This window comes from Dasypus novemcinctus, chromosome 15 (genome assembly GCF_030445035.2).
Source record: "Dasypus novemcinctus isolate mDasNov1 chromosome 15, mDasNov1.1.hap2, whole genome shotgun sequence".
NCBI lineage: Eukaryota > Metazoa > Chordata > Mammalia > Cingulata > Dasypodidae > Dasypus > Dasypus novemcinctus.
This window is the reverse complement of record NC_080687.1, coordinates 36,437,900-36,461,448: the sequence shown is the minus strand read 5'-3', so window position 1 is coordinate 36,461,448 and position 23,549 is coordinate 36,437,900. Positions and strand designations below refer to the sequence as shown.

The 23,549-nt window shown below is 42.9% G+C and overlaps 1 protein-coding gene across 1 annotated transcript in view; it reads right to left on the bottom strand.

Annotated features, from left to right (window-relative positions):
- Nucleotides 1–14,614, bottom strand: part of STK24 (serine/threonine kinase 24) — a 147,634-nt gene extending 133,020 nt beyond the window's left edge. The window contains exon 1 of the mRNA XM_058276488.2: nt 14,154–14,614. Within this exon, the coding sequence (XP_058132471.1) occupies nt 14,154–14,195 (42 nt within the window). The 5' untranslated portion in view covers nt 14,196–14,614. The remainder of the gene's footprint in view (nt 1–14,153) is intronic.
- Nucleotides 14,615–23,549: the final 8,935 nt, after the last annotated feature.

Sequence of the window (23,549 nt, the reverse complement as noted above, 5' to 3'; positions counted from 1 at the left end):
GTGCAGCGATGCTCAGAGATGTATTCACCAAATGCAATGAATGTCTCATGATGATGGAGGAGAATGTTGCTATGGGGGGAGGAGTGGGGGGAGGGGAGTGGAGGGTATATGGGAACCACATATTTTTTTTATGTAATATTAAAAAAATGAATAAAGACAAAAAAAATACTAATACATCCTTTACTAAATTTTCCATCTTATAAAGTACTATCAGGTAAATGACCACATAGTCTACACTTACATAATTTTTTCACCTTTGAACAGCAAAGGTCTTTAAAACAAAGTTTAACAAGTACTCTTTTTCTTTTACCTATACTTTTATCAAAAAGTGTCCATTTCTGTGTTCATTCTCATAAGAGTTACACATATCACCTAAGACAATCAGCATATTTTTAAAAATCTGAAAATTCAAATACATGAGAAAAGCAAACAGATTCTAGCAAAACTCAGTAATGCTTAATTCTCATATCACTGCCTTTATTTTCTCAAGCTTTTCTAGCCATCAAAAAATAAATATATACGATAGAAGGGTAGTAGTAAAGGTCCAAATACCTTTCCCAAAAACCCAAAACTCCAAAATCTCTGAAAACCAAGTTTTTCATAACTCCAGCGAAAGCAAAATCTAAACTGATCTGAGAACATTTGGCAGCAAAACCTGAAATGATGAGGGGCTACTCACAGTCTTGTGTTAACAGACATGCCCTGCACTGCTGAAGACCCTTGAGGGGCTCTGAGACAGACAATGGAGCCTGCACCGTCACCACACGGGCATGAAGTATCTCAACCATGGGCAGTCACTCAAAATGCATACACCGCAGAACTGTTAAAAAGCAGAGTGGACCTGTTTTGGCGTGGCTGCTCTTTCAGGGCAGTAATTTTTGAGTGGCAACATTTGCACTTACCAATTCCCTTATCATCTCAACTTTTTATTAAATCAAAAGACTAAAAAGAAACACACACAGCATAGAAAGGCTTTTTTAAAATAAGAACATCTACTACACATATAAAATACTCATCTGAAGGACAATTAAGAAGACAGCTGGGCAGAGCCTGCTGTCTTTCTCAGGTTAGTACATCTGCCAGTCATGTGCCAGGCTGCCCGGAAAGGAGTGGTTTGCTGTTTTGTGTGAATGCTATCCCCCCACCCATACTCACACCCTCTGCCCACTATCGTCCATATGCAGTCGCCGCAACTGGGCAGGGGACAAGGAGCACAGCATGAATTTACAATACCACTGAGAGGTCTTGCATATCAATATAATAAGCAGAGTAATTAACTACATACAACTCATAAAATAATACACTGCTTTCCAGTAATGCCAGCGGAGAAGGCTGAGAGAGCGGCAGGGTAAGTAATTTTTCTCTTTCCAAAGGCAAACAAAAGCACCAAGGTTATTCTAACAAGCAAATCCAAACAGGAATGTGTTTCTGACTAGAACTCTTTTACCCTAAAGAAGAAACATGCCATATATTAAAGGAGTGAAGTGAGTTACGGTCTAACCCAAAGATATTTAAAACAATCCTAAGAAAACTATATGGAAATGTGGGACAATATTTAGAATACCACTCTGAATAGAAAACAAATATAAAAAGAGCACTCATATTATGATGGCAAAGATATGTAAGTACACAGAGAACTGGAAAATTAGCAAAAAGAAAAAAGAGGAATACTCAAATAATGGGATTACATATACTTCTTTTAAATTAAATTAATGAGGGACGGGGGGGGGGGGGAGGGGGGGTCCCAGGAAAAAAAACAAGTGTCCTTGTCTTCACCAAGCTTTAACCCCACATTTCACATTATTTTTTAATTGACTAGGCTACACAACATGTGCGGAATGGGAAACCTGACTCACAAACTGCAGCAGATAAGCAACTGCATACACTTCCGCTGGTTTTCAAAGCGCTGCACTATCACAAATCCCCCAGCAGAAACTAACAGTACTATCGCTAAGCTGGTGCAAAAAAAAAAAAAGATGAAAGAAGGGAAGAATCATTTTCATGAAATTTCAAAAGCAGCATTATTCCATTGCTACAGAACAGGCCAATGCAAGATGTCATGAATAAAAATACTGGTAATTTTACCTTTCTTTAAATCCCTAAAATGTTTTAGAGTGTAAAGTCTTAACCATAAGTAACTTTTCACTCCAATTATTTTGCAGGATGTTAAGGATAAACTTTGTCCTCTTGAAAATACAAGAGAAAAAATTATTTCTGACCAGGAGGTGCTACAGAACAAGCTTCTTTCTGGCTATCTACTGATATAGTCAGATTACAACTAAGAGAAAATAAAATAACACATTATATATACACACACAAACATACACTCACACATATTTGGGATTGGAAGAGCTGACAAAGTCTGACCTCAAGAAACAAATTCCACACCAATAATAACACATTCACAAGGAATAATCAGGTATATCACTGAGAACACATCTTTTTAACTCAAGAGTTGTTTTAACTGTGCTCACTGCCTCAAACCTTTGGGGAAATGGAATTCCATCTCATGTTACCTAAGGTCACACCCGAGGACTGCCTGCGCCAGGGCCCCAGGTCAATTTTGTTGCTCAGGCACTGAGCCTATCAGCACTACAAGGTGTGCACACTCAATCAGACCGCCCACCGCTATAGAGATAATACAGGCAGTCTTTGTAAGGAAGCCAGAAAACACAGTGGTTTCACTTCATGTAAGCTGTTGATTTTTTCTTAATTATGACGATAGAAGGAAAGCGTTCTGCATGACATAGTGTTTTTTAAAAAGGCTACCTATTTTTCATTCACAAAGAATAGAGAACAATGCCAACAGAATGAATACCTTTCCTGATAGTCACTCCCCTAACTCTGCTTGACATACTGTTTACCCTCACATTTGAAAAAGCCTTATAAAATAATTTTTCCAATTCCTCATGTATTGAACTCTGACAAACTTCAGAAAAAATATAATGCACTGAAGAAATAAAGGCAAAAAAAAAAGGTAAATAAAACTCAATGAAGAAAGTCGGATAAGATCAAAGTCTAGCCAAACCTAACAGTGCACCTTAACAAAGGACTGCATTATTTAAAACTTTTTAAAAAGCTAATACAGAAACACAGACCATTTCTGAGTTTAAAATAAAATAAACTACTTATACAAAGCTTAAAACCCCTTGACATCCCAAACATTTTTAAAAATCTACTGGTCTGGAATATTTTTCTGGCTCAAAAACATATGTATGCTATAACCTCAATCAAGTGTTAAACACCACAACTAAAAGAAAAGAAAATCAATTTTGCCAAAGAGCCCATTAATTTCTTAACTGGGAAAAAATTCTGACATTATGCACTCATTACACTCAATGGGAGCCTGTGTCGTGTGTGTGTGTGTGTGTGTGTGTGTGTGTGTGTGTGTGTGGCGTGCAGGGGGGCGGGGAGGCAGGGCCGGGCCTTGGTAAATGATGAAAACTTTCCCTGAGAAAGCTTAAAATCTAATTAAGACAACAAAAAATATCACTCATCTTATAAATACTAACAGCACACAAGGTGTTACTTGGCAAAGGAATCTCACGGTACTGAGTCTGGAGCCAGATACTGGACAAGAGCTGTGGATGTGGACTTGCCAGAGAAGCCAAGGCAACACCTGCAGTGGAAGCGCAGGTTCAAAGAGGCACCAACACCCGACCTGCTTGCGAGGAATGACAGGGAAGTGAACTGACAAACAGGAGATGTGGTTGAAAAGCAGCGAAAGAGGATGCTGGGTATTAACAAAGGGCCCTGAATTTTAAGCTGGAGTTTCTTTTTCATCTGGAAAGCCACCACAGGTTCTTAAGTAGGGAGGAACATGATGAAAACAACAGTTAGGAGAGGTTATCCTAGCAACTTTGTGGAAGATCATCAGGTTCAAGGTTTCTGTTCCAGTTTAGGGTTTTTCAAAAAAAAAACACAGAATGCTAGTTCAGAGAGAGATGCATTCCTCAAATAGTAAATCTATAAAATAGTAAAAATTTTAATAAATTAGTAAAATAGCTAAAACAGTAGAAATTCTATTCAGTTAAAATCCAGTTCGGATGTGGATGTAACTCAGTGGTTGAGCACCTGCCTCCCATGTACAAGGTCCCAGGTTCATTTCCCAGTACCTCCTAAATATATATAAATGTTTGTGTATGTGTGTGTGTATATATATATATATTCGATTCAATTTCCCTAATACCTTAGGCCAGCAGTTCCAAGGTCAGACTTCTCAAATACAAGCCTTAAGTCACAAGCATTGATTTTTTAATTCAACTGGCATGTTCCACCAATTGGGGAGCAGTAAGGATTTAAAGGTTATTTACAGAGGCAGCAGCATCGCATCACGTAGGAACACCTGAGCAATGCAAAGCCTCCGTCCACCCCAGACCCACAGAATCAGAAATTGTGGTTGGGGCCAACAGTCTGCAGCTTATCAAGCCCTCCAAGTGATGCTGATAAATAACAAAGTTTGAGAAATTTAGTTTGAGACTATAGGGTACTTTCTTCAGGGAATACTTGTTAACACAATCTGGGCAATACCTGAAAGATACTAAGCAAGTCAGTTAAAGGCTCTAGACCTACCCCAAGGAGCAGCTGAGGGCCCTGCAGAGAGTGGAGGTAAAGGCAAGAGCTGGAAACATCTTCAAGCTCAAACCACCTCCCTACCATATCCACAATCCCTAATGTTAACTATGGACTACAGCCAATAGTATAATTATAAAAATATTGTTTCAATATTATTGTAACAAAGGTACCATGCTAATGCAAAGTGTTAATAGAGAAAAGTGTAGCATGGGGCATAAGGGAACTCTGTTTTCTTGCATAAGTTTTCTATAATTCTATAACTTCTTTATTAAAAAGAACCTGGAAAGGGAAAAGAAAAAAAAAAAAAGCAAATGAGAGTTTCCAGGAAAGAGTTTTTTTGAGAAAAAAACAAACAAACAAACAAAAATACTGAGAAGATGAGTGCTCCAGATACCACCAGTTACTATCCCTGATTGGGCCAGTCTGATGGAAGCTGTCATCTATGCACGATCCGATCATTCGGGAAGCTGAATGGGGAGTGGGGAAGCGGCTGGGAGGGGTGCTGGCAGCAGCTGGTAAGGAATCCAAAGCACATGGCAGAAGGTGGCATTCTGTGTTAAGGAAGGAAAAGAATACAAACTCTAGCACCCGAAGTCAGGGCTCTAATCCCAGTCATGCCATTTTCTAGCTGAGGGCCATGGTCAAATGTAATAATCACCCTAATCTCAGCTTCCTCTTCAGTAAAACTGGCTTATCAGTAAAGATTAAACAAGGGCATAAGAAACCTATCAGAATGCTTGGCCCTCAGAAGGAACTCAATAAAATTAGTCTCCTTCCTGCAAGGGTCCCACTAAAGGTAACAAATTTTCAAGATGTTTATTTTCTAAACCAACATAAATACAGCAATACCATACAGGCACCATTTACTTTTTTCCACCTAATTAATGAGGGTAATACAATGAAGGAGGGGGGAAAAAAGTAAAATCTGCCTACTGGTAGAAACCATTGAAGAAATGAGTAATTCTTTGTTACCTACATCTCTCTTTCTTTTAAAATTTCCTCTTAAAAATGTTTGATTTGATGAAATTGCCTCAAGCACATGAAAGGAATGTTCAAACAATACCTTTCTTCATCAGGTGTTCAGGGAGCAGTTGAAGAACTGTGATTTAAACATACTGAACTTTACTTTTAGTTGTATAAAATATTTGCCAAGCAAGACTTAGTTCCTGAGTTCTGGATTATTTTCCACTTCCACTCAACTGTTCATCACTGTAAATTTCTAACAAAGAAAGTACTTTCTTCTTAAGTAAGGAATCACTCTTAGGCAACACCCAAAAGAGCAACGTTCCCTCTTCAGAGATGCACCCTTCATGTCATTCATTCATGGAGCGGGTCTGTCTTAACTCCCAAGTCCAGGCCAATCCCATGCCCACCATCGTGGAATGTGCACGTGCCAGCAAGTGTACACTCAGTGCTGGAATTGTCTTGGACCCCCAAACCATCAACCTAACCAATATATCTCCAAAGAGATACTGTGGGGCTTCCTGAAATTCTGTGCCCAAAAGATCTTCGGACCAAAAAATCTGAGAGAGAACTGTGAAAAGAGGATTCTCAGTTCAAGCTGGTAGGGAGAGGTCACTGACTACGAGAGAAATGGAAATATATATATTCAGATATTTACACTTCCATCTACAAAGAAAAAATAAAAGGCAAAATCACATGATGGAGAGAACAGTCTCTGCCCTCAGGCCAGGAGCAGCTCTACAACCCTGGAATTCTCTTCAAGTCCTTAGCCTTCATCTATAAATTGAAGGAGAGCAACTTTGAGATAGAGGAACTCAATAAGCGTTAAGTATCTAATTTGCTCCTTCCTGTAATTCCACTAAAACCATAATAAAGTGTATTTCTTAAAAAGCTAACCCTCTGTGTACTACAAAGAAAGAGAAGACAATAATGAAATTTCAGAAGCCAGAAAGTAGGTTGTGGTAAAAAAAATATTTTTACCTAAAAAAAAAAAAAAAAAAAAGATGAGGGGAGGGGAATACTACTCCTGACCCAGAGGTAGAAAAAAATAAGAGAATCAACCCAATTCACAGCACCAAATCCCCCAAACACAGCAATCTGGTGGAATCAGGTACCCCTGGAATAGGAAGGTCTAAAACTGAAGAGTGACTGAAAGTCAATTCAAGAAGGGGTCAGATACCCAGACCCCCTTTCCCACACTGCTCACAGCCAGGCAACTGCCCCAGACCATTCCCCCTCGAGGAAACAACTGGAAGTATTTTCTCTGGAAAGGAAAAACAGGATTTCTGGGCCAGATGACTTGCAGGCACAGTTGAAGACAGAGGCAGCATGTTGTTAAAACCAGGGAAATAAGTAAAGCTAAGCAGGGTGGGGAACCACCACCCAGTCCATTTCTTCCATTCGCCCCTCAGGCAGACATGGCTCTTCAAGCACAAGGAAAGAAGAGGCACCCCTGGGGAATCTTGGTACAGTCCAGGAGATGTACCAAGTGTGGATGATGACCACTCCAGATCCAGTAGGTCAAAGGCTTCTCTTCAGGTTGATTTAACTGATAAAAAGCTGAAAGAATCTGACAGCAATGGTTCCCCAGCTATATGGACAAGTAATAACAGTGATAACAGTGAAAGCAACGGCTAAAACCTTTCCAACCAGCTTTGTAGTCCCCAACCCCCTCTAAAAATACTGAGCAGATCTTCACGGGTGGTCTCCAACACATACAAAAAAACTAGAGACTATGGTGGTGGACTTGGTCCAGTGGTTAGGGCGTCCGCCTACCACATGGGAGGTCTGTGGTTCAAATCCCGGGCCTCCTTGACCCGTGTGGAGCTGGCCCATGTGCAGTGCTGATGCGCGCAAGGAGTGCCGTGCTGATGTGCGCAAGGAGTGCCGTGCCACACAGGGGTGTCCCCAGCGTAGGGGAGCCCCACATGCAAGGAGTGTGCCTGTAAGGAAAGCCACCCAGTGCAAAAGAAAGTGCAGCCTGCCCAGGAATAAGTGCCGCACACACGATGAGTTGACTCAACAAGATGATGCAACAAAAAAAGAAACACAGATTCCCGTGCTACTGACAACAACAGAAGAGGACAAAGAAGATGCAGCGAATAGACAGAGAGAACAGACAACTGGGGTGGGGGGGAAGGGGAGATAAATAAATAAATAAGTAAATCTTAAAAAAAAAAAAGAGACTAAAACCAACCAACTAGTCTGTAAACTCAAAACTTCTCTAATTTTTTTTTTTAATATAAAATTTTAAAAACTAGGGAGAAAAGGGGATCTGGAAGAAAATCTATTTAGGGCAGTAAAAAAAATTACAATTAAAATGTTCAGAGAGATGAGCAGGTATTTCAACTAAAACAAGAAAAGGATACTATAACAAAGGAACATTCAGAGAACCAAAATACCTCTTACAAATTAAAAGACAAGAGCAGAAACTAAATACTCAGTGGAGGAGTTGGAAGATAAAGTTGAGACAATCTCCCAGAAAACCAAGTAAAAAAGACAGATGGAAAATAGCATTAAAATGAACACTTGTGCAGAGCTGACACAGCTCAAGTGGTTTAGCGCCTGCTTCCCATGTACAAGGTCCTGGGTTCAATCCCCAGAACCTCCTAAAAAAAATGAAATATGTTAAGACCAGTCTAGAAGGTAGAACATCAAATTATAAAAAATTTAAAATTTCAGAAAGAGAACATAGAAAATAGAATAGACCAGTCTAGAAGGTGGAAAATCAAAAAAATAGTTTAAATAGTTTTAAGTTGCCAGACTGAAACAGCCTATACAAGTACCTGTCAAAAAGAATAAAAATAGACCTGCATATCCCAGTGAAACTTCAAATACAAGAAAAAGTTAAGATCCTGTTAAGTTCCAGGAAAAACAAAAGAGCTAGCATACAAAGAACTGGGTAAGGGCATGGTACTGTACTTTTCAACAGCAATACTAGAAGCTAAAAGGCATTAGAGAAACGCCTTCAAAATTCTGAAGGAAAATAATTTCCACCCTATAATTTTATACCATGCCAAACTATCAATCAAGTGGGAACATAAAACTAAAGTAATTTTCAGATATTCAAGGCCTCAGAAAACCTATCGTTCATGCACCCTTACAGGGGACATTATTGCAAGGTATGTTCTGCCACCACAATGGCAAAAACCAAGAAGGCTGACTCCAAGGAACACAGAAAACAGGGCATCCAACCCAAAACAGCAAAGGGAATCCCAAGGATAAAGACGGTAAAGAAAGGCCAGAGGACGTCAGTGGAGTACCAAGTGTGAAGACTGAAGCAGGTCAGAAGGCTCAAGGAAAGTCCTCAGGATGGTGAAGGTGGCAAAACGCCTGCTACATTTGAACTTCCTAAGAGAATTAGACAATAAGTGAAGAATAAGTTATAAGAACATTACCCCTGCCCAAAAAAAAACTTTCAAAAAATATTTTTAAAGTTATCACAGTTTACTAAGGGCTCCACAGTGAAAGCTGTTTACCATCATATTAATATAAACACTATATATTGACTAAACTGAAGTTATAACGATATGGGGGGGTGCTGCTGAGCAATGGAGGAAAGGACATGAACTAAAGTCCTTATCTTCAGAGTCCAAGGTCTATAAAATAAATCTGAAACTAGAAACAAGTAGCAAATTTTAAATGTTCTTTATTTTATTAAAAAAAAAAAAAGGAGCAACAACAAAAATCAAGCAGGAAAGCTCAAAGGAGTTGTCTTTGGGGAATAGGAAATGGAGAAAAGCAGTAAGTATTGCTGTCTTTCAAAACAAACCTTATGTAGTTGATTCTTTAAATTATACACCACACACATAATTTTTTAAAATAGAAACTAAACAAAAATCCTAAATATTTAAAAATAAAATGAAGGATTTGGACCTATAACCATGCTTCCGATCTTAGTGTCTAAAATTCTTTTTAAACAAGGGACTTCATAAAAAGATTAACACCAGTTATACAGCTACATATTTGGTAAGCTTTAATGTAAAACTTGAAATGTTCCCACAATTTATTCAGATACCAAAAGGGTGCTGCACAGAAAATGTTTCTTTTACTGACCAAGAACCCTTATGAAAACATACTCTGAAGGTCTCTAGAGTTAACAATGTTATTCATTTGAAATTCACATACAGGGTCTTTGTAATCACAATTTGGAATTACTTTATATTTTGTAGCAAGTAAAGGTACATGTATCTCATTTCTTCCCTAATCTAAACCTTGGAAACCTGGGAGCAATTTTGGATAAGGAAACACCATGAGCGGGGTGTTGTAATAGCCATGATTTTCCACCAAAACATCTGACACTAAGATTTTAAAATAAATTCCACTGCAAAAAACATGAATTTGGGAAATGACTACCACAAACTGATCGAATAATGGTGATTGATTCTAAGCAGCAACAGAAAGCTGAGTGCAACTTCTATTTCCTGCACTCCTGCCACCAAGATTCCATTAATGATAATAATTCCAAGCTAAAGCATACAAAAAGCCACAGAAGAGTTGGTTGGGAGTGGTCCATTTCCTGAAGGTACAGGGTTTCCAAACAGGCAACTCTGAATCACCCAAAAGAGCTAAGTAGCATGTTTCTCAAAAGATCATCAAACTCCTACTCTTTGCCTTTAAGAGTGTGACTGTAAAAATATACTGTTAAGAAACAGCGATTATCAGCAGGCTCATCTCTTCGGTAACTCTTCACACTACATCTTATCCCAAAGTCCCTGAAAAATACTAACAGAAAAACAGTATCTACCTGTGTCAAATGCATAAGTTAGTTCAGCTCCATACAGCAGAACAGCAACTCAAAGATCAGCACAAAAATTACATACAGGAGCTAGAAAACAATGATGATGGCTTCCTCAGGCCAGTACCTACTTTGTACAGAGACTCTTGTGCTACATTAACCTAGAAAAATCTAATCTGGCCAAGTTCAACTTCAAGGTGACTTAGTTCTATGGGATGGCCAAGTTCAACTTCAAGGTGACTTAGTTCTATGGGAAACATTATCAACATCTGGGGTTAGAACTAAAATGTCCTGGACTCCTCCAAAAGCATGTGGTTTGTTTTTAATTTTTAACTTTAAAAGATCTTTTGAGCCCCTCCCCTGGAGGAAAAAAAAAAGCACTTTCAAGGAAAACAAATTCTTAACTGTGTTGAGTTACAGTAATTAAAGAAACAAGGAAGAAGAATTATTGATATAAGTATATAATAGCAGTAATTTTAAAAAACTTGCATTGTCAACTAACAGTAACACATTCCTTATTACTTCTCAGGGTAGACTAGCAAAAAGGGCCCAAAAGCAAGGGGAATGGAAGAGTGGGTAAAAAAAAAAAAAGACCATAAAATGTTCATTCAGAGTTCAAATTACCAAGGTTTGAGTCAACACTACTAAAAAGTCTCCCTTGGCAATCTTGCTGACACCTGAGCCTCCAACAATTCAAACTACTCATCCCTTCCCTCCTTCTGTAAAAGACATAAACCAAAATCTAAGTCTTTTTAAATCACTACTCATGCAAACTAAAAAACTGATCAGTGCTCCAATCTCCAACTGAAGCTTGCTTTTCTTTTCATCTGAATTAAATTGAGTGAATTCAATGAAGAAGTGCAGGACAGGGAATATACACAAATCAGGCGATTTTCTATTTGCAGTTACTACATCCAGTTCGTTTCTCTCCCTCCCCCTACCCCCTTGCTAATATAAAACTGGGCAGCAGAAGGAAAACCCACCCTAGCAAACTTCATTAAATATTTATTAAAAATAGCAGCTCATTCCCATTTACAATCATCAACCCCTTACTTAGGACACCTGACACACTGGCATTCAGTACAGTTGTTGACTGAATAAATACAACATCAATCTCGGGAAGTCTGATGTCTTCAACAAATGCAGTCTGGACTGAAATAAACTTTTAACATTAGAAAAAGTAATAATATAGCAACAATACAACATGGTTAAGTAGGAGTATGGACCTGGTTTCAAATCACCAATCTGCCATGTAGGTGGGTTCAGATCCATCACTGTTACTTTCCACATCTATGAAATGGGATAAATTATACCTTTGCCTTAAGGGAAATCAGTAAGAATTAACAGACATAAAAATGACTTGCAAGATACTGAAAAGTGGTGTTCATGCTAAAATCCTTATTTTCCTAAGCATCCTTGCTAGGCCACCTCAAATCATGGTACCGCGTTTCTGAAAATTTTAAGCCAACATCCCATCACTATAAGCCCTGGTCAGGAGAAGACAGGGATAGGAGACAAGGCAGGGCACAAAAGGGTTATGTACCACTCTCCTTTCATTTCATCCTGCACAACATTAAACCGAGTTGTGCCTTTAATTTATTCCTCAACAACTCTTACGGGAAGCCTCCCAGAGTAGCAGCTGCTAAGTCAAAATTGCAAATAAACGGACTTGTTTATCTTTTTTGGGGGCTGGGAGGAGAAGGAGAGGAATGTTCTTCCCCAAATGGCACACTCAAAAACAGTTATCATACCAAGGTCTGTAGATGTACTTAAGTATAGAAATGAGTCTGTCTTAAGCCACTTTCTAAAACTGTAACTGCTGAAAATTTGGTCATCATTTTCACTGAGAAAATGTACCAACTTTTATACTGAGAAAGCTGAGTAAAAGTCTGTAACACCATCTAGGAAAGGCAAAGTTATTAAAGGAAATGTATCCTCTTTTCCCAAGACTTCCAAATTTTGACCCACACGCTCTTTAATAAAAAATTTTAAAAAGTTGAGACCAGATAAGAACTGGTGACCAAATGATACAGACTTCTTAGCACCAGTCCCTGGGGCTTTCAAACCGATTCACTTTTCCACAAAGGCAGAATACCATCATGGTAAACAACAAATGAGGCATTTGAGCTAGAATTACAAACTTATTAACACCATGTAAAAGTTGGTGTAAAGTAAATATCAACAGTGTATTTTTTTATTATAGGAGGTCATTCTTATTTTACTGGTAAGAAATTTTTTTATTCATGCAGTTCACCCTGTCTCTGAATATACGTTCAAAAACTCCATCTGATTTTTACACAATGGTGAGCAAAGTATTAGGTTTAAAATGGTGAGCTTAAAAGCACTTTAAATGAGATTCCAGGAGAGACTTTGTTAAAGCATCTTCCTAGTCACACTTTTAAAACATTAGCTTTAACTGTTACTCCTTTAAAAAAAAAAAAAGTCGGGCTAAAATTACAGATGCCACTAAAGTAGTAACTCTGAGTTCCTATTTTTCTAGAATTGAAACCACAACGATGAAACCCAGTCTTTTTTCTTTTTTCTTTTAATGTTTAAAAATGATTATCTCTGAAGAGAGGGGCAGATGCCTGGCTCAAAAGAGGTCTGTATACACAACTCTAGCCCTCAAGGAGGAGAGAAGAAAATTAGTCCACTGATATCTATATGATAACAAACAATCCTCTTGGATACTTCTGGTTGTTCTTAAAACTCTTATGCTCACTAATTTGGGAGAGCAAAACTTTAAAAAACATATCCTAACTGATTTTAATCCTAACCATTTTGCTACCATTTGTGCGTTTACAAAAATTACAAATCAGCCAAGGATGGCGGTTTTATTTTTCCAAGGCTAAAAGCAGTCATCAGTGGTGAAAAACCTGAACGAATTAGTATAAATTTGAAATTCGACTCCACCAATAAACTTCAGTGGTAGGTCACGATGCCACAAAGTATCAACGGGAAGGTTTGCTGGGGGAAAAAAAACTACTCTAAATCCAGAAAAGTCTCAAAGCAACAGTCCAGTCTCCCGGGACCGGGTAGGTAAACCCTGGATCGCCCGGGACGCTCGAGAACAAGCTGTACAATTTCTTCTTCCTGGAGGTTTCCAAGCTTGCACTTTTCCCTCGTCAGCACCAGAACAAAACGCTCCGAACAACTCTACTAGAGGTGGAACTAGCAGTTACACCTTCCTCGACACCCCGCCCTCGCCCCTTCCACCCCGACAGGGCAGCCGGGGGCCCAGGACCCGTCCGGGCACGCGCTCAGCTCCCCTCCCTCCCCGCAAGTTTACCGCCCCCTTCTCCCGGGGGGAGAGGGGGGATGAGGTCTGGTGGGGGTCAGGGGCCTTGGGGGTCTCTTCCGCCCCGAGCCCGCACACAGGGCCCGGAGACCAAGCTGGGCCTCCAAGGGCATTTCTCGACATCGGCTCTCCCCGGGGATGCGGCCGACGCCGGGCCTGTAGCTCAGGAAGGAGTTGGGGGACGAAGGAGGCCGGGAGGGCGAGGCGGCGGGTAACCCAAGGCCGGGTCTCCCACCTTCCTCCCGAACAACTGCGCCCCGCGGCCGGCGAGGGCCGCCTCCACCCAGGACCCCGGCCGCGCTCACCGCGCCCCTCCCCCACCCGCGAGAGCAGGCTGCGGCGAGGGCAGGGGCGCCCGGTCCCGCGCGCCGGGGCCGGCGGGGCGCAGGGGCGCTCCGGGGGCTTCCTCCCCAGCTTCGGGCCGCGCGCACGGAGCGGCCGGGAGCCCGCGAAGGAGGCTCCGGCGCGACCCCGGAAGGGTGAGCGTGGGTGGGGGGGCTGTGTTTACACCGCCAAGTTCCCCGCTTCCGCCCGCGCCCTCGCATCCCTCCCCTCCCGCAGCCGCGGGCTCCCGCTTACCTGCATGCCGGGCAGGCCCGACTGCACTGGCGAGTGAGCCATGGCGGTCAGGACGGCCACTTCCTGGGACGGGACGGCCGGGCCGACGCGGTCGGTGCGGGCGACGAGGCCCGCTGCCCGCACGCAGACCTCGAGTGGCGGAGACGGCCGGGGAGGCGCGAGTCCAGCTTCGTCCGGGCCGCCCGGACCCCGAGCCCACCCCAGCCCCGGCAGGTCCCGCTCCCCACGGCGGCGCTCAGCGGCGGGCGGCGGGCCGCGTCTCCATGCACCGCGCCGGGGAGGGGCTGCGCGGAGGCGCGTGGAGCGCGGAGCCTCGCGGCGAGCTGCTGCCGCTGCTGCTCGGCTGGAGCCGGGGCGGCCTCGGCCCGCTCGCGCCGGCTGCCTGGGAGCGGGAGTCCTCGAGCAGCGGCCGCCGAGCCCGAGAGCGCGGAGTCGCCCCGCCCGGCGGCAGCTGCGAGGCCCGCCCCGGCCCGGCCCCCGTGCCCGCCCCCGCGGCCCGGCCTGGGACCCCGCCCCGCGTTTCCGGGAGGGGGAGGAGGCTCGGCGGCCGCCCGGGCGCCTTAGTCCGCAGCCGCGAGAGTCGCCGCCTGCCGGGGCCGGGCGCCGTCCCGGCCGAGCCGATTGGCTGGAGGCGGGCGGGCGGCCGGAGCCTCTCCCACGCCGCGCCCCCTCCGAGGCGGCGGGGAGGGGAAGAAGAAAGGAAGGCGGGTGCGGGGAGCAGAGGGAGCCTCAGCCGGGGCGGGCGCCGGGAGTAGGAAGAAGGGGACGGAGTCGGAACCGGGGACCGGCCACTTGCCCCGGAGACCGGATCCCGCGCGAGGGCGAGCCTGGGCGGCGAGGGAGCGATTCGCTACAACTTGCTCCACCTTCCTCTTCCTGCCCTCGAAGCCCGCCTCTGCCCTCGGGGAAATGAGTCCCCGCCGACCTCCCTGAGGGCAGGGTGCGGGTCGGGGGTGGGCGAGTGTCCTACCCGGCCTCAGCCGGTGGCCTGTGGAAAAAAATACTAGGGCGGAGCTTCTTCGGTGTCTGGGTGAAGTTTCCAACCAACCCAAGGAGGAAACCGAGAGGGAGAGGCCGAGAGAGCTGTTAATTCCTAGTGATTTCGCTACTGAAAACAGCCCTACTTGGCACGCTAGGCGCTGGGTATTTAGCTAAGAAGTGAGGGGACTGAACCCCACCATTTCTGGGCTCTGGACCAAGGCGGGAGCGTCCACCCACGAGAAAGGAAAAATAGGGAGGGAGGGGCAAGGAGGAAGGGAAGACAATCCCTGGAAGGAAATGGTGTCTAGACTTTTACACACACACACCCTGACAGCCCCTCTCTTTCCACTGCCTGCCCAAGTCCCAGACCCACTTAGCTCCGAGTCTACCTCCACTTTCAGCTACCTCCACTCCAATTACAGAGGAAAAATAAGGTTGGTGTGGGTCAACGTAGCCTCCAAAAAGCACTTCATTTGCAATGACAGGTAGAGTGGCAGTCCCTGAAATTATGTGCGAGTCATTCAGTATTGCACCTCAGATTGGGAACCCAGCACCTCACTGATTCGCACGAGTGTGTCCATTTAGCCACTTCGCTGTGCGACGTTGGGCATACACAAATGAGCTCCCAAGCGTTCACAGGCTCCTGGAGTAGATTCTATAAGGCCTTCACGGAGATAAGGAATGTTTATTCTCAGGGGTGTCACTGCACTCCCAAGAACTTCAGTTCACTGTACTTCTCTGGGTCAAACAAGGAGTGGGACGTTAAAACTTCGTCCCTTCCTTCCCTTTGGAAATTCACATATTTTTTCTCTGAGTCCTTCAGACACCTTCACCATTGTCACTGGTACGCTGATCTTCACTGAGTTGTGCCTCACACCAGCCCTGCCACCCCTAAGTCCTGTGAAGAGAACGTGGATAATGCAAGGTTAAGATAAACCAGAATCCTCATACCCAGGAGCTTACCATCTTGGGTAAAGTTCCTGTACCTAAAAATAGGTATAGAAAGAGAAATTGCAAAATGGGCAAGAATGTGAATCTTAAATATGTTTATATTTTTCAATCCAGGAAGTTTACCTACAGGAACATATCTGAAGGAAACATCTAAGAAGTGTGCAAAAATGTATATAAAAAATGTTCAGGGAAGCGGACTTGGCCCAGTGGTTAGGGCATCCGCCTACCACATGGGAGGTCCGCAGTTCAAACCCCAGGCCTCCTTGCCCCGTGTGGAGCTGGCCCACGTGCAGTGCTGATGCATGCAAGGAGTGCCCTGCCACGCAGGGGTGTCCCCGCGTAGGGGGCCCCACACACAAGGAGTGCGCCAGTAAGGAGAGCCGCCCAGCGCAAAAGAAAGTACAGCCTGCCCAGGAATGGCAACACGAGCTGACACAACAAGATGATGCAACAAAAAAAAAGAAACACAGATTCTCATGCTGCTGACAACAACAGAAGCGGACAAAGAAGAACACGCAACAAATGGACACAGAGAACAGACAACTGGGGCGGGGGGGAGGGCAGAGAAATTTTTTTTTTTAAATGTTCAGTGCAGTGACATCTCTAATAGCAAGAAAACTAGGAATAAATTAAAAGTCTAACAGATTAAGTAAATGAAAGTCTAGTCATACAGTGGAATATAATATGGTCATTAAAAATGATGTTAATATTTAGTAACATGGAAAATACTTTTATTATATATAAAGAAATACAGGATACAAAACAATATGTATAGTCTAATCTCAGGCTATATCATATCTGTGTGTGTATGTGTAAATAGAAAAATTGGGGAAGTGTAAAAACACCAAGATTTAGTGGTGCTTATCCTTGGAATTAAAGATGATTTTTTTCTTTTTTCTCATCTTCACTTTCCACAATGAATATTTATATTGAATTTTTAAAGTTAAACAACAATATGACAACATATGCCAAATGCTTTTGAATAAAAAGGTAAGTTTTTATTCTTAATGTTTTTTTAAAGATTTAGTTTCTTAAACATTTATTTTCACTTTTAAGTTATATAATCTCTAAGAGAAACTTTGGAAAATATTTTAGAGCAGAGGTTTATAACCAAATAAATTCAGAATATTGTGAATGCTTCCACAGACTTAAATATATTTTTTCTTCATAAATCTGAATTTGATCGACATTACACATAAAAAGATCTTGGGAGAGGTGTGTGTGTATCTATGTGTGTGTGCATGTATGTACCTGTGTCTTGAGTTTTGTGGACCCAGAAAATTATCTTCTTAAATTGGTCCATTCCTGTGCATGTAAACCTATTGTAGTTGGGACCTTTTGATTAAATTACTTCAGTTAAGCCTTGTTAGATTGTGTGACCCAGGATGGGTCTTAATCCTCTTACTGGAGTCCTTTATAAATGGAAGAAACATGCAGAGACAAAGAGAAAAACTCTTAGAGGCTAAAATCAACAGAACCTGCAAGAGAGAATACCACAGGAGAAGAAAGCTGGAGGCAGCCAGAAGCTAAAAACAACAGATCTGGAAGAAAAAGCAGAGACCAGCAGATGCTGTCATTGTGCCCTGCCATGTGCCTAATCACCCACAGCTGCAGCTTGGGAAGAAAGCATCTCCTGATTATGACTTGATTTAGACATTTTCTCAGCCTCAGAAATGTAAGCTTATACATTACACTAAGCCCCATTGTAAAAGCCACCCCATTACTGGTATATTGCCTTGGCAGCCTTTAGCAAACTAAAACAGTACCCACCTGTCTTATTTTGCCACAGAGCTGCACCAATTGGGTTGGCTTTTATTTTTATTCAATTTTTTTGGAGGTACTGGGTATTTTCCTTATTTTCAAAGATTTATTTTTTATTTCTCTTCCCTTCCCTACCCCTCCCCCCCAACTGTCTGCTCTCTGTGTCCATCCGCTGTGTGTTCTTCTGTGTCCACTTGTATTCTTGTCAGCAGCACCGGGAATCTGTGTCTTTCTGTTGTGTCATCTCACTGCGTCAGCTCTCCATGTATGTGGCACCACTCCTGGGCAGGCTGCACTTTTTTTTTGCACTGGGTAGCTCGCCTTACGGGGTGCACTCCTTGGGCGTGGGGCTCCTCTATGTGCGGGACGTGCCTGCATGGCACTCCTTGCGTGCATCAGCACTGCGAGTGGGCAGCTCATCACGTAGGTGAGGAGGCCCTGGGTTTGAACCCTGGACCTCCCATGTGGTAGGCAGACGCTCTATCCTTTGAGCCAAATCCACTTCCCAGTACTGGGTATTGAACCTGGGACCTCGTACATGGGACACAGGCACTCAGCCACTGAGCTACACCTTCTCCCCACAGTTGACTTTTATAATGAGAATTTTATTGGAGTAAAATCTTACAGTTCTGAGGCCAGGAAATGTGCAAATCAAAGCACCTTCAGAGATGCTTTCTCAGCAAAGTCAGCTACTGGTGATCCTGGCGTCCTGCCATATGACGATCAGGCATAAGAGATGGCTCATCTCCTCAGCCTTGAGCTGCTCTGTGTGCCCACCCCTTGTGGGCCTTTTTCCATGCCTCTGTAGGTAAGCCTGGAGTCCGCTCTATCTCTTCTTTCTCCTTTCTCTCACATGGCAGGATAAAAAATGGCAGCTTCCTTTCTCTATACTTCTCTGTGTGTGTCTCCATTTATATAAGACCCAACAAGAGGGCAGAGACTCAATCTGAGTCACACCTCACTGATGTAGTCCAATCAAAAGTGTCCCACACCCACAGAAATGGGTTACTTCAAAAATACAATCTCTTCTTGGGATTCACCAAATTCAAACTGTCACACCATCCAAGTTTTTCTCATAGAAGATTGAGAGTGAAGACTTGACAATAGCAGGGGCCACCTGCAGACTTCTCTTCATCTCATTCTAGAGAGGAGACAATGATTTCCAGTTGATTGTTCTTAAATCAATTCTAATTGTCTGATGAAATTGTTAATCTTTTCCTTTATTTTCTTGAATGCATTAATCATAGCTATTTAAAAATCCTGGTCCGATAACTCCAGTATCTTGTAAGCCTGTTTCTACTGTTTCTTTCTTAGTTTCCATCCTTTGGTCCTGTGTTTTGGTATACCCAGTAATTTTTTAATGGATGCTGAATCTTGTCTATTAAAAATTGAAGAGGACAACATCTATTACAGTAATGAAAGGTAAAATGTCCAAAAAAATTTTTATAGTATTTTTCATTTTTTTAATACCCCAATTTTTTAATACTTTATTTTAGTTTTTCTAAATTATTATGTATTTTATATCTAATGTTTAAACCTATCATTACTATTTCATTTTCCTATTAATTGGATTTGGCAATATATTAGGCTTCATTTTTTAAGAAGTTTTGGATCACAGAGGGTTTCAACTATGGCAGGGGAGGAACATTGGTGTGGGGTATCATTGATGGGGGATGCATGGTAGGGAGTTCACCTGGGTATGCATGCAGGGTATATAGATATGTTCTTTGGGTATTGACACAGTGGGTAGAGATTCACGTGACAACTGAGGGAGTGCTGAGTTCCTATCCTGGGGAGCTCTGCCACATTCCCTAATGGAACAGCAACAATCCCCCAAGTGCAAAGGCAATGACCAGTGAAGAAGGATGGTCCAATGATGGGTCCTTGATACTGATGACTAGGCTTAGGAGTCTGTTGCTCTTGAAATTTCAACTTGGCCTAGTGTTGCAGGGTGCCTAAGAGTTACCTCCTGAGAACCACCATGTTGCTCAAATGTGGCCACTCTCTAAGCCAACTCAGCATATAAATGCATTACTTTCCCCCCAGCATGGAACATGACTCCTGAGGATGAGCCTCCCTGGCACAAAGGGATTACTACCAAGCACCCGGCTGGTGATGCAACTAGAAAAAGACCTTGAATAAAAGGGGGAAATGGTAAAGACAAATGAGTTTATATGGTTAAGAGACTTCAAAATGAGTCAGGAGGTCATCAGAGGGGTCATGCTTATGCATGTCTCAGCAGGAATTCTGAGACAGCCAAAGTATATACAACCCTAGCTAGTGGTGCTCCTGAGGGCTACAGAGACAAACAGGTCCTACAGTCATGGCAGATGGCTTAAAAGTTTGGTGGCTTGCCAGTAGGCCCTATTTTGGAATTTGTGCTCCTGAGTGTGATGGAATTGGACTCATGTGACCTCTCTACACATTTTTTTTCTATCCCTTTTATTGAACCTTTGGTTGGCACTGGAGTTAGTGTATGCCCAGGAGACTTGAATCTCTGGACTATCCATGTGCCACCTAGACCCTGAGCCTCAGTGGTGTTACAGCACCTACTCTCTAGTTCATTGGACTTACCCGGATCAACTGACAGGGGGGTGAGGATGGACTACCACTGCACAAGGAACCGAGAAAGTCTACAGCTGTGGGCACGAGAGCCATCCACCAGCCATGTGGGATCGAAACCCCCTCTCAGTTGAGAGGTGGAGTGGTCATCATCACCCCAGGGTCTCAGGATGGAGTAATAAATTATGGATTAGAGTGGGGGGAAAAAATTGAAGAGGCTCTGAATGATATGATTTTCCCCTAGAGAAGGGTCACCTTTCCTTTGGTAGGTAGAGAAAGAGCTAAGCATCTTAATCCAAGCAGGAACTAAAGTAATTGGAAGCTGAATCGTAATTAAAGCAAAACTAAATTTACCTCAGCTTTGGCCCAGTTCCTCCCAAGAGTTCCAACTAAGAGCCTGGGGTCCCTATTCATTAAGGCCCTTCAACTCTGGCAGGTACTAAATTTTAATCTTTGTCTCTTCTGCCTCATAAACTTGCTAAAATTTCACTGTGCTTTTTTTTTTTTTTTAATCTGTCTTTCTGTTTGGCTTCTTAGTCTCCTGCCTTGAACAGCTTCTGAATTCAATAAAATTGACAGTGTTTTTTTTTTTAGTTCCCTGCTCCCCAGATGGCTCCATCATTCATTTGCTTGTTGTTTTTGCTCGTTGTTTGTTTGTTTTTGCTCATTTTTTGCTTGTTGTCTGCTCATTGTTTTTTTGCTTATTGTCTGCTCGATGTCTGGATTTTTTTTTTTTTAATTTTTAAAAGATTTAATTATTTATTTCTCCCCCATTGTCTGCTCTCTGTGTACATTCACTGTGTGTTCTCCTGTGTCTGCATGTATTCTCATTTGGCAGCTCCAGGAACTGATCCTGGGACCTTCTGGAGTGGGAGAGAGGCAATTACTCTCTTGCACTACCTCAGCTGCCCTGTTCTGCTACATCTTCTTATTTTCTCTTCTCTGTATCTCTTGTTGCATAATCTTGCTGCACCAGCTCTCCTGCATCAGCTGGCACTCCTGCGCAGCGTGGCATTCCTGTGCAAGGCGGCATTCCTATGTGAGCTGGCACTCCGCATGGGTCACCTTGCTGCATGTTCCAACTTGCCCTCACCAGGAGGCCCTGGGCATCAAATCCTGGACCTCCTATATGGTAAACGGGAGCCCAGCTGCTTGAGCCACATTGGTCTTCCTCAATGTCTGTTTTGTTTTTTGGGTTTTTTCTATAGGAGGCACCTGGAACCAAACCTGGGACCACTTTGGGAGGCAGGCACTCAACAGCTTGAGCCACATCTGCTCCTTGCTTGTTTGTTTTTGTTTATTGTCTGGTCATTGTTTTGCTTGTTGTCTTGCTCTTTGCTTTTGCTCAATGTCTGCTTATTGTCTGCTTGTTGTTTGTCTTCTTTAGGAAGCACTGGGAATCAGACCTGAGACCGCTCATGTTGGAGGCAGGCACTAAACTGCTTGAACCACATCCGCTCCTGACAGGGATTATTTTTAATTTTAATTTCTATACCCCTCCCTTCTTATCATAATCCTGAACCTACTAGCCTCTACTTTTTATTTGTCTTACCCTATAAGACTGCCCAAAATTCTGTTGGTTTCTCTGCCTCTTTGTGGTGACCCTCTGTTCAGGCCCTTTGCCCAGAACTTTAGGCCCTTATTCCACCCTCAGAACTGGCAAATACCCTGAAGGGAAAAACCTCTTCAGAATGTTGGTTTTTGTCTCCTTATGATTCCCTGCTTCTGTCCTGACTACCACCAAGCGGTAAGGGTATCAAGAACTATGAAGGGTCTGAGAATTTTACCATACTTGCAAGTTCTCAAGTTGGCCTGTCACCAACTTTTTCTTTTCCTTTCTTTTTTTCCTCTTTTTTTTGGCTCCCTAAGCCTCAATTCACACAGGGTGACACAAAGGGCGCCAAATGATACCTGTACACTGAGTGGGTTGAACAGAAGGGGAACTCTCACCTTGGGAACCAGAATCTTTTATAAGGGGCAGTAAACGAGCCTGTCCTTTGTTCTACAAATATCCTTGATAATTTATTCCAGAACATAAGGCAGTTAGTGCCTCATTTCACAAGACATACAGAAATGTGAGAGACTAATGGAGAATAGTCTCTCATCAAGCAGCTCCCTTCAAACAAAACTAAACTGGGCATTTGATAGAGAGCTAACTGGACGGGATTTGGGATAGAATCATTCAAAATTGAATAAAACATATTTTCAGTTACGTTTATTTTTGTAGTTGTCTAGGTCTCAGGGGTTAGACCACATCCTAGTGGAAATGGATATTCCCACTGTAAGTCATCTTAGGCCTTGACCCAAAGGAAGAGAGGATTTTCTCCTTTCTCTAGGGTAGGAGGAAGATTTGGTCCTGGACCTCAATATGTGATTCCTGGAGTCTCTCTGAGGCTGGATTGGGGAGGAGGCTGAATTGGGGAGGAGGAATCAGTAATCAGAATCAGAGGAGAACATTGTCTAAGAGGTACTCTCCTTAGGATCAACAGAGCAAGGGAAATAGCATGGCAGCAAGCTAAGGAGAACGGTCCAGGACAAATGAGCAAAATGGCTGGGCATTGTCTGCGGCATTCCCACAGGGAACTCTCAGGTATCACTGGGGCTCGTTTTCTGGTGGGATAATTCCCAGCAAGTCAGCCGTGGGTGGTTTGGGGCCATTACAACAGGGGTATAAAATAATCACCATCCCAGTTTTCATCCAGAGGCAAATGAGGCTAGGAACATTTAGGTTAAGATGGGATATAACTGGATGCATATGGAACATGGATGAACCTTGAGGACATTATGTGAATGTAATAAGCCATACACAAAAGGACAAATATAGTTTACTAGGAGATAGAATGTGTGTTGCGAAAGGGAGCTGATGTTTAATGCATGTTTAATGATTTTTAATGTTTATTGTAAAAGTGTGGAAAAGAATAGAGTTGACGGTAATACATTTTAGTGAGTAGAACCAACACTGCTGATTTATAAATGTGATTGTGCCTGAAAGGGGTAGTCCGTGGACATAAATATCAATTGAGAGGAAGCTAAAGAATAATCTAGGCTCTGAATAACATAGTAATTTCAGTCGTGGATGAAGATTGTGGTTAATAGTATAAATATAAGAATGTTCTTTTACAAAGTGCTAAAAATATGGTG